This window comes from Gymnoscopelus braueri, assembly GCF_963280865.1.
Source record: "Gymnoscopelus braueri genome assembly, chromosome: 4".
NCBI classification, from domain to species: domain Eukaryota; kingdom Metazoa; phylum Chordata; class Actinopteri; order Myctophiformes; family Myctophidae; genus Gymnoscopelus; species Gymnoscopelus braueri.
In genome coordinates, this window is record NC_137605.1 from 31,128,778 (window position 1) to 31,143,777 (window position 15,000).

Consider the following 15,000-nt stretch of genomic DNA (forward strand, 5'->3'; position numbering starts at 1 on the left):
TATACTGTATGTACGCATGTAATCAACTCTCTCTCGCTCTCTGTGTGTGTGTGTGTGTGTGTGTGTCTGTGTGTGTGTGTGTGTGTGTGTGTGTGTGTGTGTGCGTGTGCGTGTGCGTGTGCGTGTGCGTGTGCGTGTGTGTGTGTGTGTGTGTGTGTGTGCGCGTATGCGTGTGTTCATGTACATATCAGTGTGTGTACTGTAGTAAAAGGTTTGTTTGTGTGTGTGTGTGTGTGTGTGTGTGTGTGTGTGTGTGTGTGTGTGTGTGTGTGTGTGTGTGTGTGTGTGTGTGTGTGTGTGTGTGTGTGTGTGTGTGTGTGTGTGTGTGTGCGTATGCGTGTGTTCATGTACATATCAGTGTGTGTACTGTAGTAAAAGGTTTGTTTGTGTGTGTGTGTGTGTGTGTGTGTGTGTGTGTGTGTGTGTGTGTGTGTGTGTGTGTGTGTGTGTGTGTGTGTGTGTGTGTGTGTGTGTGTGTGTGTGTGTGTGTGCGCGCATGTGCGTGCAGGTAAAGGAGATATGGGGCAGAAGAGTGACACCAACAAAGGGGGTGGGGCTGCGAGGCAGGAGCGTGAGTGGAAGGAAGGGGGTTGCTTGGCAACGGCAGGGCAAGCAGTACAAGTGGCATGAGTACTTTCAGCTGGGATGTTGGTGTTGGTGGTGGTGTTGACGGAGGTTGTTGTGTTTTTTTGCAGCGGCCTGTGCCGCTTGGTGGCAGTGTTGCCGTGTCGGAGACGGTTGTAAGACTTGGGTGGTTGGTTGACCAGTTGGGTGTACAGTATTCGGCAGTGCAGTGATTAGAGAGGCAGGGGGTCTGACTCTCATCGCCGGCATGCCTCGGACGGTGTTGTTGTTGTTGTTGTTGTTGTTGTTGTTTTACATCATGTTATTCTGCAGTGAATTTACCTCCGAGGAGTTGTCCTCGCCCAGGACCTTGTGGTTTTCATGTTTGGGGGTCAGGGAGTTGTGTATGTTGAGGGAGTCGTCCTCCGTGGGCGGGGTCTTCACGGGGTCCTCCAGCTTGTTCTGGGCATTAGGATCATCCTGTTGGATGTGTGGGGAGGAAGAGAACACTGTCAGAATCCCTCACCTGGAGAAACCTTCTCCTCATGTTAATCAATTTCAACCTGGCCTCCATATTTTGGCCGTGTTATTATAGCAGATCTACACGGTCACAGCATGTTGTGAGCGTGTAGATTGGCTATTTCTTTAGCATTTGTCGTACGACGATATAGGGTTTAAGATTATACAGATTTGTTTGACCAGGTTGATGGGAAATGTTACTAATAGCTGTTTCCGAAAAGCATCTTAGTTCATCTTTACTCCACCACGATGAGACAAAGATAAACTGTAGTCTGACATGCTTCTGGCAAAGCCAACCTAGGAGTATAAATACGTTTGGGAACAAACAGGTTTTATGAAATGATTTTGTTCTGAAATGCAATAAAAAAAACTAAAACTGAATATTTATTAATACAACACAGCCCAATAGTGTAGAAATATGTTGCACGAAAAGAAAATGCAATATGTCACAATGAATGTTCCCATTATAACCAACAGTGGTTGGCTGCATTGGAGTGGGGGCTCCGTTGTTAGTCCTGCGCATATAATAATCATACTTGGTTCGTGTATCATCGCTGTCAGGCAGAAACATTGTATCTCCATTTTTCATCTTTTAATGTTTTCTTGTTCATGAAAAATGAATGCCCTATTTTATACTTCATTGTATGACAGCTAAATAAGCTAAAGTAGCTGATCTACAAGCTCACGTGGCATCTCAATGCGACATGCTGTGAGCTTTTAGATTTGTCTTACTTTGAACATTTATTTAAAATTTTAACCTATGCCCAAAATAGGGTCACCAAGTTGAAAGTGGTTGAGTCTCTCTCTGTGGGTTCTATAAATATTTAATTATTTTCACCCATTTCCCGGAAAGGTACGATTTAGGACATACAAGGTTTCTGCCCGACAGCGACGACAATTTGGTTGGTCGTGAGGACACTAGGGTGAACTGTATGAGCGAGATGCCCTTAACCCACCAACAGGCAACCTGAACCCGACAAACCAGGAGGAAGCACATGCACATTCACATGCAAGCCCCCCACACACACACACTCCTCTGCCCCATCCAAACCCTCATAATACATGTCGCTCATACAGCACCCTTCCATCTCCCGTTGTAAGAACAAAACAGCTACCACACATACTGACCAACCCCAGCATGTTGTTGTTTGTGGGACCACCATCATTATGTACCCAAGCAGTTGCTGGGAAAATAAAACAAAGCGTTTAAGAGGCAACTGCTGTTTCATTTCAATTCACCTGAACTTAATTAAGGCCAGGGGAAAAACATTGAGTGCAGAGTCCGTTCAAGCTGGAGTTTTTCCAGGCTTTTTATCTCCATTAATATTGCATGGCAGCATCGACCCTGCTGCGCTGAAGCATCCTGAGGTGCCAGACTTTGCCATTGTCCACAGGCTAATAGGCACACTAGTTAATGCGCACGCGCACACACACACAAACGCACGCACGCACGCACGCACGCACGCTCACACGCACTCACACACACACACACACACACACACACACACACACACACACACACACACACACACACACACGCACACACACACGCACACGCACACACACACATACGCACGCATGTACGCTCACACACACGCACACACGTAAACACACACACACGCACACGCACGCGCACGCGCACGCGCACGCGCACACACACACACACACACACACACACACACACACACACACACACACACACACACACACACACACACACACACTCAGGCAAGGTACAGGATTCACACACACATACACACACACATACCCACACACCCAGACACAACACAGACATACATGAGATACATATGTCCAAGACACCCCCACCCCGTCTCTCACGCACGCACGCACGCACGCACGCACGCACGCACGCACGCACGCACGCACGCACGCACGCACGCACGCACGCACGCACGCACGCACGCACGCACGCACGCACGCACGCACGCACGCACGCACGCACGCACGCACGCACGCACGCACGCACGCACGCACGCACGCACACACACACACACACACACACACACACACACACACACACACACACACACACACACACACACACAAACACAAAACCAGGCATTGGTTGCACACACATGTCTGCACACACAGACAGGCACACAAACAGTCACACACACAAACTAGACCCCGAGCACTGTGCCATTTACAAACACACATAATTGAATGTTTGATTTTCTCAATGGCACTTTTAAAAGGGGATGAGGGGTTAGAGCATTTACCCATTGGCTGTTGGCCTAGATAGTAACTTCGGGCAGGACGTGCGGATATGTCACTTCCATGGTAACGGGATAAGGGCCTTCTGTCCTCCTGTCAGCGTGAAACTGGAAAACGTTGTGTTTTACGTTTTACGTTTGTGGGTTTGAGGTTTTCATTGCTGTGCATGGGGGGAACAGGAGGTGATGGGGACAGTGTCACAGGGACTTTGGAGTGTGTGTCGTTTTGGGAGGGAGAGGGGCAACAAAGATAAAACAGGGTGTTGATGATGATGATGATTATGATGGTGGCACATTGACAGTTGCTAACGTCCCTCTTGTGGGGTGAGGTTTTATAGTTGTGGTGAATTTGGTTACCGCGTTTGACAAATTCAATCATATTTATGTGGCTCTGAGTAAATTAGTGAATGAGTGCAGGCTGTTGTGAGAGTTTCAGAATGTAGCTATCTAGATTTGGCACCTGTCTTTAGATGGTTCCCTACTTGTAAATCTCCTGGATTTTGCATGAGTGCTGTTTGTGAATGCCAATGCAACTCTGTTTCTTGTGTAATATACTTGTGTGCGTATGCATATATAAAGATAACATCTTGAAAATCTTTGAAAGAAATTGGAATATCTTTTGAAACATTTCAACAACACAAATTGGGGTCTGGGGGTCGTTGACATGAAAACATTTAAGTACCACTGGTTTAGGGCTAGGAAATGTACTCAGATACACTGGTACAAAATTCCTAATTGGACATATTGTGGCATACAAAATATTAGGACTACCTCCTGGCATTGAGCTACCTCTTTTATCTACATTCACAGATTAAGTGCATTTAATAAGTTAAATCAGTAAGGGATATGCCACTTGGATCTTATTCTATTTTACGGGTCAGTCTTTACATTTTGGAGACTGATGCAATTTCCTGATTGGAGCACAGGAAACTGAGGTCAATTCATTTGTGTTTTGGTCAGTGCAAGCTGACTCAGTAGATGGAATTAAATCCTGTCTTCTTAGAAATCATGGACAGTGTTAGCCATTCAAATCATCTTATGTGTTCAATTTGTTTAGCAGTAGTTTGTGTGCCGCAGTTGGATGTGTTGGAGTCACGCACTCTATGGAATTACGTATAAATTGAAGCAAGTAAGGGAAACTTCAATCATCTACTACAACTGAACCGGATGGATGTGCTTTGAAATGATTGTACTGTATAGGGCATTGCATGGATGCTGTATGCATTTCTCCCACGTGTTCCGCGCGCGCGCGCGTGTGTGTGTGTGTGTGTGTGTGTGTGTGTGTGTGTGTGTGTGTGTGTGTGTGTGTGTGTGTGTGTGTGTCGGAGAGATGTACAGTATTTCTCTTGTTTCACCCCATCCTCCAGTGGGGTGGTGTTGTATTCATTCAGAGCCCCAGTGGATAGCAGCTACATCCTCTGTCTGGATGCATGACCAGGAGCCAAGGTCATGGTTGTATTACTACAAGAGCAAGTCTTGTTTTTTGTCATCTAATCCATTGTACATGCATTTAGGTTTTTGTCCCAGTGTTTATAGTTTTGTCCCAGCAGTGTCTGTGTTACTTGCTGTTGAGTGATGGCATTGTAACTCCACTGCTGCTTTTTAGTGGCAAGTAATGCTTGATTTATACCTTTGCATGTGACAGTCGCAGATCTACAAGCTCACAATGTGTCATGGTGCGACACCGGCGTGCGACACCTGTGCGCACGCCGCACAAGTATAAATCTAGCTTTAGATGAAGCAGGACTACATTACAGACAAGTGTTTTATTATGCTTTTATGGGTATATCCTGGGTTTAAGTTATATTGTGTTGATTGTATTTCTTTTACCAAAATCAAATCAAATCAATCAAATCCTGATATGACTGTCTCACAAAGTCTTAACATGTAATGGTGTTTTGTCCTTTAAACCACTTCTGGGGTAAGAAAACCCTTTCAGCCTGAACATATCACTGGAGATATGGCTGAGCACCTTTCAATCATTGTTTAATAACTCTTTAGCTCATTGCTAAAACATACTGTAACGGCGAAACCAGAAGTGGATCAGTGCCATGATGTTAGAAAATCAGTAAAATAAATACTGATCTACGCACATTTGCAGTAATAATTTTAATCATATTCAAGACTTGGCTCCAGTCTTTCATTTTACCTATCAATAGCAATTCTACACCACCTTTGAATTGAATAATTAGCTTCAGAAGCTATGGAAGACAGTACTCTATCGCAGTGGAGTAGCCAGAACGCTAGCGTAGGCTGGGCCTAAGCTGGGCCTAAGCTGGGCCTAAGCAGGAGCGGGTGGGCAAATTTGCGCGGGTTTTGGGTACTTTTTTTGCGGGTTTGTGACGGATTTCGGATACACTGTTATCAAAATGGCTGAATATGATATTTAAAACATATATATATATATATATATATATATATTATTTTTTTGGGTGGGCAGAAAAAACAAATGGGTGGGCCCAGGCCTACCTATACCCACCCGTGGCTACGCTCCTGCTCTATCGAGGCTAAATAGTGAGTAACTTCATTCCTAGCTTGTTTTCATCTCACAAGGAGAGTGTCTACTGAGCAGGACTGGACTTCCATTTTATGTGTATGTCCCAATGTATGAAGCTGACTTTTTCATTTCCTGGGAACAGATCTGCCAGCTTTGATTGATGATCCCTTGTGATGAGAAAACTCATGATTCAGCATCGATCTGTCTGCAAAGAGCAAGCCGTACTTGCCGTTGGATGTATGCTGCTAGGTTTACTTATAGGTTTACTACAGTATATTTGATTGAAACATGGTATATATTTTTTGTACAAGTATTGGGTCACCGTATTGAAGCGCATGTGATGTTTTGTACATTTTTGTTAAGTTAAGTGTAGTTATTATGTCAAGAGAAAGTACATATTATTGAAATCATATTAACTCACTTTGAATTTCACTATTTGATTTTTATTCAGTGTCGCAGCACAAGACTCGGGGTGGGACGATGACCTTCAAAGAAATGTTCTGGGATGAGTCTACCCTAAAAATGTCACCCCATCATTATAAGACAATATGCTGACAATATACGTTGTCAGCACTCACTGTGCATGTGAGCGTGCCCTTTTTCAATTTGATAGACTGACCATGTTTGAGGAAGGAAAGGTATGGACTGTTCCATTGAGTCAAGACTGGGTGATTGACAGGGTCACAGTACAATGAGAGAGCCGTTTGGGAAGGTGAGGGGCAGAGCCATTTTAGGGGGAGTGGTCTTACCTCACAGTCGGGCTCCTCTTTGGTCTTACACTCCCAGGTGTATCTGCTCATGGTTTTCTGAGGGGAGGGGGGCAGGGGCAGAGGGTTATACTCCTCAAAAGTTATATTACATCATCAGTTAGAAAGACAGAGAGTGAGGGATAGAAAGAAAGAAAGAAAGAAAGAAAGAAAGAAAGAAAGAAAGAAAGAAAGAAAGAAAGAAAGAAAGTGAAAGACAACACAAATTGTCAGGGAGAGAGAGAGAGAAAGCGAGAGAGAAAGCGGGAGAGCGAAGAAGCTTAGTGTGGAGAGTGAAATTGGGTAAAGAGAGTGAATAAAAGATTAGATGAGAGACAGAAAGAAACAGAAGGAGAGAGACAGACAGAGAGATAGCGGAGTAAGAGAGACAGAAAGATAGAAACAAGGGAGTAACCAGTAACTTCCTCGCAGGTGACAGGTGATATATCCAGCTCTCTACAGTCTTTGAGAGCTTGCAGTGTCCTTAGCATATAAGGATATTCTGGTGCTGTTTGGCCATTACTGGTTTTAATATTTATTCTTTCTTCTTCAGGTTCTTGGCCACATTGACACAAGTACGGTGAGCTGTTAGTTCACAACGTGGAAGGGTTGGGGTACAGGTACAAGGTAACTGGTTATTTGATATATTAGTTGACATATTTTGTGCTTGTTTTTGGAAAACCAGTAAGTTGGTGTGGTTGTGTTTGGAGGAGCCTGGTGAGTTTTATTTAGTGCTGTTAGAAACCTGGGTCAAATAATAGCCTGAATTTAGTCTTAGCATTTGTTTTAACCTACAAAGAGAACCAGATGGAGAGGGGTTTAAAGCAGTAGGGCTGTTGTGTGCTGTCATTTAAGTTAAGTTACACTTTCCACGTCTGCTGTATTCTGCATCCATCCTCACTCGGCGAGCAACCACTGAGCACCAACATCAGCTCTAAGGCCAGTGTCTGGGAGTTTGTCTAGAACATACATGTCTTTTGGTGTGGGAGGAAACCGGAGCACCTGTAGAAACCCCATGTGAACGTGAGAAGAACATTCAAACTCCACAGAAAGGCTCCATGCAGTCGGGTTTGAACCCAGAACCTTCTTGAGGAAACAGGGCTAAGCACTGACTGAACCACTATGCCACCCAGCCTGTCATATAGATAAGCCATTCATTCCCCAGCTGGAAAGCCCCACCCATCTGGATTATTATTATGTATTTATTTTTTGCAAATGCTATTTGATCCAGGCCTATAGATTGGGTCATATAGAGTTTTGTTGTATTGTTTAGTTGGGACATTGAGGTTCCAAAGATGTAGTTAGGAAATGGAAATGGATGGTGGATTAAAATGTTCCTAACTACAGCAGATTTATTTTCACTCTCACTCATATGAACGGCATTTAGTTGTGGTAGTCTACTGTGTTGCTAAATGAGGTTGAGGCAGCTTGATCTTTAGTGACTACTGATAACTAATTTGAGTAAATAAAATGAGAAAATAATAAAGCAGGATCTTTAGATCAAGTTAAAATTACCAAAACTACTGATGGAGTTGTTAGAAAGTGGTACCACAAGTTAACATGGCTAAATCGCACAATAAATTCAACCTCAGTTGTAGCATTATGACTATATGCATGCTGCTACAACACAAGTGTTAACACTACTAGCTACCCATGCTTCCGTTAGTGAGCCACCGATAAGCTCTCTGATGCCAGCAGCGTTGCATCTCAGATGTTTATCCTGATTGGATAACCCCACACCATTTAGCAAGTGTCCCACATTTCCACCTTACCTGGTTGTAAACCCCCATTCTGGACCCAAAGCAAAACCAGGAAAGTCACATTTAGACCGTTTTTAATAGGTCACCCCCCCCTCCCCCGCCCAAACTTCCCCACCCATGTCAGGATAAACGAGTGAAGCGGCCATTCAGTAACATACATAGAAGCAGAGAGCTGCAGTGGCTGACATAGCCACTCGGAGGCACATGTTAGCGATAGAGCAGGCATGCCATGACATACCAATGCAAGGGGTGATCAGAGGAACAGCAGGTTAGGAAAGATAGGGGCGGGGAGGGGCCACAAGGAGGGGCTGTTGGAGCTTTCTCTTAACACAGTCAGGTCTGGTCCAGGGCCTCTAGTTAGCCACACTGTAACATAACGTCTTCTACATAGTGGACATCTTTATCAACGATGACTAATTAATATCATTATGCGTGTGTGTGTGTGTGTGCGCGCGTGTGTGTGTGTGTGTGTGTGTGTGCGCGTGCGTGCGTGCGCGTTTGTTTGAGTGTGTTTATATAGGCATGTATAGGTGTGTATTTGTGCGGGAGTGTGTGCGTATGAGTTTTGTGTTTAGTTGTCACCTTCATGTAGGATCAATAAGGAATAAACCAGAAAAAGTTAATCGATAAACCACATGAAATGATGAGATTCTACAGCTGCTGTGTCGCCATGGTAACAACAGGCAGTACGTGCTCACTCAGCAGCACAACATGTGAATAACTCTGTGCACATATGTGCACATACTGTACGTGTGAATACTGCATATGCAAGGGTACACAGCGGGTCCATTTTGACTCTTTCAGAGATAACTGAACACTCAGGATTTTACGTGGTGTAGTGTATTTACTGACTACATCGAGGGCCCGTTACTCTTGGTTGCGTGTTGGTGTCGCGTGCCGTCAATTGCAGATCTACAAGCTTACAAAACGTCTCAGACCTTTATCCTCCCAGCTTCAGACCTGACCGACAGATCGAGAGAGAGAGCTCCCCTCCTCGCTCTGTGCTCCCCCTCCCTTTGCATTCGACACCCCTGGAGAGAGGGAACACTCATGCCCATGCGGAAGTAGGGGAAAAAAGGTGGAAAATAGGGGTGAGAGAGAGGCGAGAACCACGTTACCTGACAGATAATGTTATCATAGTAAGCCAAAGCACGGGCATGGGGGACGTTAGGAGGGGTGTCGCACAGTTTCCTTACATTTGGATGGGAGCCCTCAGCGATGGTGGACAGCGAGAAATTATCATTGTGCGCCTCCGATGCTGGTCGGTACTTACTGCTGGGAGCCGATGGACGGGGTGGGGGAGGGGGAGGGGGGGATGGGAGGATGAGAAGAAGGATGTTGGCAGATAGTAGGAGAGGGGATGAGAGAGTTGGTCACAAGGGAAGATAGAAGAGAAGAGATGAGGTGCAGAGGGAGGATGGGAGAGAGGACAGCGGGGTTTGATAGAGAGAAATAGCGAACATTCAGAGGCAGAAGAAGGGAAGGCGTTCGGCAATAGGAGGAAAGAATGGGGGCGAGTGAGCGTGGAGTTTTGGAGAGGAGGGAGCGGGTCGGGAGGGGACGGAAATGGGAGCACGGGATGAGATAAAAAAAAAGAGGGAGAGATAAGAGAAAAGAGGTCGGGAGCAGATGCAGAGAGCAGGAAGAGGTTAGAACAAGTGGAGAATGCGAGGGACGAAAGGGATGGAAGGGGGACACACACGAAAGTAGGTTGGGAGAGAGGGTGACATTGGCAGGGAACAAAAGGAGGTTCCATCAGGTAAAGATAACAAGGGAAAACGTGGAGATCAAAGGATGAACAAGTGAATGACGGATAGAGGGGAAAAGAGAGGAGGTAGGGTGTAGTAATGGAGCGAGAAAGAGAGACACAATGGCATGATGCAGTGGGACAAAAGAAGAGAGGTTGGAGGGATCAGACATAGGCGAGGAGCGGAAGAGAGGACAAATTTAGGAAAAAGATCACATCATCAGGAAAAAGAAAGGAACAAAAGCACAGATGAGGAAAAAAAGATTTTCGGAGAGAAAAAAAAGGGGGGAGGGGAGAAAAAGCAAGACAACAGTGTTAGTTAGATGCCAAGTGTATGTCTGTCTTCTGTTTGTGAAGCAGCAAACAGACAAAACAGTCACATACTGTATATTATACACAGCAAAACCCTGAGTGTTCAACCATTTGGCAGCACATTTTTCACACTCAGGATTTTATTGTGCAAAGACATATTATCTGTGATGCAACGAAATTATAATGGGAAAAGAACCCCAACAATTTCTAATTAACCCATTAATGTGAGGTGATGGACATGGATTCTGATTCAAGCCCCCAAACACATTAACTTGATTTATGTTTAATCTACTGTAGCATTTGAACATTGAACCAAAAAAGACATCAAGACGGACATGGATCACGCACGCACGTATGCACGATGTGCATACGTGCGTGTGTGATCCAAGTCCGTTGCACGCACACATAGAACACAACAAATGCATAAACAAAACAGATAATGTTGCTGTTTTTATCTCGACACGCAAGGCAGACCATGGGATTCCACTTTGACTGGGGTTTGAATGTCTTCCTTTCTTCTCCCTATCAAAGGGACATAAAGTTCATCCTGAGAACCAACGGAAACATCAATGATGACAAGATGTCTCAGCTTCCCTTTCCCACCTCCTCCCAAACCTTCATTTGTTTTCCCAATGACACCTTTCCTCCAACCTCCCTGACTCTATTATCACCCTCAATCTTGCACTCCCATTCATCTCTCCATTTTCCTCGTCTTCTTCTTCATCATATTAAACTACTTATGTTATGTTATGTCCCCTTCCCTCTAAACTACAAAAGTCTGTCAAACTAACAGACTGATTTATCACTAAAGCCTTGAGCTAAGATAGTGAGAGTATGTCTGGAAAAACTCTCTCTGATATTAAATTCAGAAGAAAGAAAAGAAAATAAGAATATATGCATGTCCCCATATGTGTGTGTGTGTGTGTGTGTGTGTGTGTGTGTGTGTGTGTGTGTGTGTGTGTGTGTGTGTGTGTGTGTGTGTGTGTGTGTGTGTGTGTGTGTGTGTGTGTGTGTGTGTGTGTGTGTGTGTGTGTGTGTGTGTGTGTGTGTGTGCGTGCGTGAGTGTGCACGTGTGTGTGAACACGCATGCATGTGTGTGGTGTCAGGGCTACAGCACAGGAACAAAGAGATTGACTTCTTAGTCTTGGTCTGGAGTTTGAATTCAGTGGGCAGAAACCCCTCTGACTCTCTCTCTCTCTCTCTCTCTCTCTCTTTCTCTCTCTCTCTCTCTCTCTCTCTCTTTCTCTCTCCATCTATCTATGATGACCTCATCTACTGTTCCATGTTCCTGGATAGTGCAGCTTCTTCTCTGTGTGTTTGTCTCTTGCTCTCTCCAGCAGTTTGAAACACCAACCACTCTTTCTGGCCTCTATTCCTCCTCTCTCTTTCTCCTCCCCACCACATTGCCACTTTTAGTCAAGAGCCTAAACATCTAACATCTGCTCATCCGCAGTAAAATCCAGCGTCAATACAACTCTGAGAGTGTAAACAATTAACACTGTGGATTTGTATTACCACTGTTGCTCTCTCCCTAATTGTCTTTGACGCAGAGCGTCAACCCCTCCCCAGCCCCCTCCATCTTTGGACGTGGATGTAAAAGGTCTATCCATTCTTCGCTCTTCATTGTTCATTTAACCCATTAAGACCTGAGGCCAATTCTACAAATGTCTTCTGAATCCTAAAAAACGATTGTTTCTATATCAGTGGTGCTCAAACCTTTGTCAAGGACCACCCAAAATGATGTGTTTGGCCACGGACCCCCATCTTAAAAATATTTTGTTCCATGGACCCCCAGAAACAAAGATTTGAGTTACAAATCTTCGCTTTTAAAAATACATACATTTTCACGATTTTTCAAAACAAATAGCAGATCTACAAGCTCATAGCGCAGCACCGCTTGTACATCTGCTATTTTTGAATAGCCCAAAGAAGTCTCAAAATGACACAGATGCGTTCCCAGTCTTAATGGCTTAACTAACTCTCAGATTTACAAATGGATAAATGAATACTGTGTATCTCCGTCTCCGGTTTGTGTGTGGGTTTGATAAGGAGGCAGACCTTGAGCTTGACTGCGGCAGAAACACGCTGTGCAATTACCCACAGCAGATGGAGGGGAGTGGGTGTCTCATGTATTCACGAAGCCTCGTCAGCAGCAGTGTCTCACGTGCACGCATGCACTCTCGCGTGCACGCTTGCTCATTCTCCCGCGTGTGTCGTCTCACTCGCGCTCTCATGCGCAATTTGCGCATGCACGCTCATTCCTCTCGGTGTATTATGCCGAGTTTTTCAAAGCTCCCCACCACTCCTGTTCTTGCTCTCGCTCTCCAACTCCCTCTCTCTCTCTCTTACTTTTTCTTTCTACTCTCCCTTCTCCTCTGTTTCATCCTCCTGCCCTCTTTTTCACTCCTCTTATCTGTGGCCCTGTCTTCCCTCCTCCCTCATCTCTCCTCTTCCCTTTTTGGACAACGACTCGATGAGACTGCGTTGTCTTTTGTCACACTGCATCATGTCAGAGTGCACACACACACACACACACACACACACACACACACACACACACACACACACACACACACACACACACACACACACACACACACACACACACACACACACACACACACACACACACACACACACACACACACACACACACACACACACACACAGATTCATGCTTGTGCACAAATCACGGATATATAAATGCATTCATGCATGCACAGCCGCACACGTGGATGAACACAAACGCACACACACAGTATTCACACCCATACACACAGACGCGTGTGCGCGCGCGCACACACACACATACACCCCTCAGGTCGAACAGCTGTATGTAGGTCAACTCCGCCTCCTTTGACTTGTCTCGCTCGCTCTCTCTCTCTCGCTCTCTGTCCCTGTCGCTCTCCCTCACTCTCTATACACCCCCCCATGTACCCCCCCCACCCCCACCCCCACATCAGACTGGCCTACTTTCAGTCTGAGCTAGCGCACGAATGACATCATCCTCTTTCCCCGTTCGCTACTCGGGCCGCACCGCTCACAGTGACTGCACCACTTTCAGTGTTCCTACTTCTTCTCCTCCTCTTGATCATCATCATCATCATCAACATGGACTTGGCCATCGTGGCTGGTACAATGGCCTTCGTCCTCGGGCTAAAAATAGACCTGTAGCGTGGGATCTAAGTGTTGGAGATTTGGTCCGCATTTGCATTCCCACTCACGTCCGCCGCGCTCATCCATGACTGCCCTGTTGCTAGGCAAAGTGCTGGCGCGCTGGCTGGCGGAGACGCCCGCCCGCACACCGGCATCGCTGGTGAAGCAAAGCCCTCTTTTCATTCTGCGTTCTGTGCACTCTCCCTTTCTCTTTCAATGTATACATGTATACATCTAAACCCCCTCCCTTTTCCTTCCCTTCATCTCCTCCTCTCTCTCATCTATCTCATCATCTGGTTGTCTGCCCGGGCCGCATGCCATCAGCTCTCTGTCACCCTCCCCTATGCCTCCTCTACTGCATTCCTTTATTGTCTCCCTCTCTCAATTCCTTCCTCCTTTTATTTGAGCCATCCGATTCCCCCCTCCCCTCTCTGTCCGTCTATCCTCTCTGTCTCCTCTCCTCTTTTTGTCACCCATCCCCCTTCTGCAGTCTCTCTGTCTCTCTCTCTCTGTCTGTCTCCGTCTCTCTCTCTCTGTCCCTCTCTCTCTCTCTCCCCCAATGCAGCCACAGCCCTCTGGGGAGACCCAAGCTTCACCCCCAATTTTGCTCCACTTATCTATTCGTTCTCATCCTTGCCTCTTCTTGTCCTCTACACTCTGCCGCTCTCCTCCCCTCTTCGCACTCCCTCCATCTTTGCAGCTCTGTTCACAGATTTAAACATTGAATGCTGTATTTGGTCATTTTGTAATTATTTTGTTCTTTATCTGTATTTATCTCTATGACTATCCAGAATTATTTTTTTCATGCCACAATGCTGAGGAACTAAAAAGCATTTTACTATTGCGTACTCATACTGTATATAATATAATAATAATAATAATAATAATAATAATAATAATAATAATAATAATAATAATAATAATAAGTGTAATAATAATAATGATAATAATTATGAAATCTTGAATCTTAAATCTCTTAGTATGGCACAAGGGCCCAATGTTTTAACTCTTAGTAATGCCGTAAATGGGCCTTTTTGCAACACTGATGATGTGACATCCATTAGACGGAATTAAATATACAACAGATCAGAAATTACATTTAATTACTTACGTATTGTGGCATTTGTGCACAAAGATTCCTGGGCAGTAAGGCTGCCAAGTACACTCTAACTGAGAAATCGCAAGTCAACTAAGTGCAGAATATGAATGTGAAAAGAGGCTACTATTTCAAACCATAATCCTCCGTAGATAGCACAACCAAAGCCTCTTCTCCTCTCCTGTTTAGAACACCTGGCTGTTTCTGACTCGGGCTATCCTTCTTCTGTGTTTGTCAGAATCTCAGTCTTAAGCTTTCCATGTTTGTGTTAAGATTATCTCTTCACCCTAAGCTCACCAGTTTCACAATAGATGTCTAGCTACCTGTACTGCTTCTTTTGTCTCACTCTCAACCCTCATCCTCTCCAAT

The 15,000-nt window shown here is 45.1% G+C and overlaps 2 protein-coding genes across 9 annotated transcripts in view; one reads left to right on the plus strand and one right to left on the minus strand.

The window, feature by feature from the left end:
• ptpn23a (protein tyrosine phosphatase, non-receptor type 23, a) overlaps window positions 1-15,000 on the plus strand; it is a 164,720-nt gene that overhangs the window by 85,091 nt on the left and 64,629 nt on the right. The gene's annotated exons all lie outside the window — the stretch shown is intronic.
• The window catches only part of cspg5a (chondroitin sulfate proteoglycan 5a), a 41,777-nt gene continuing 27,157 nt past the window's right edge, over window positions 381-15,000 (minus strand). Inside the window, exons 4-6 of one of the 8 annotated variants that reach the window (XM_080426120.1) lie at window positions 9,517-9,592; window positions 6,564-6,620; window positions 381-1,044 (exon numbers count right to left, since the gene is read on the minus strand). In XM_080426120.1, coding sequence (XP_080282246.1) covers window positions 877-1,044; window positions 6,564-6,620; window positions 9,517-9,592 — 301 coding nt within the window. In that variant the 3' untranslated portion in view covers window positions 381-876. Of the gene's footprint in view, window positions 1,045-6,563; window positions 6,621-9,438; window positions 9,596-15,000 lie in introns of all 8 variants that reach the window. The other 7 variants (XM_080426119.1, XM_080426122.1, XM_080426118.1 and 4 more) reach the window with 7 other exon arrangements.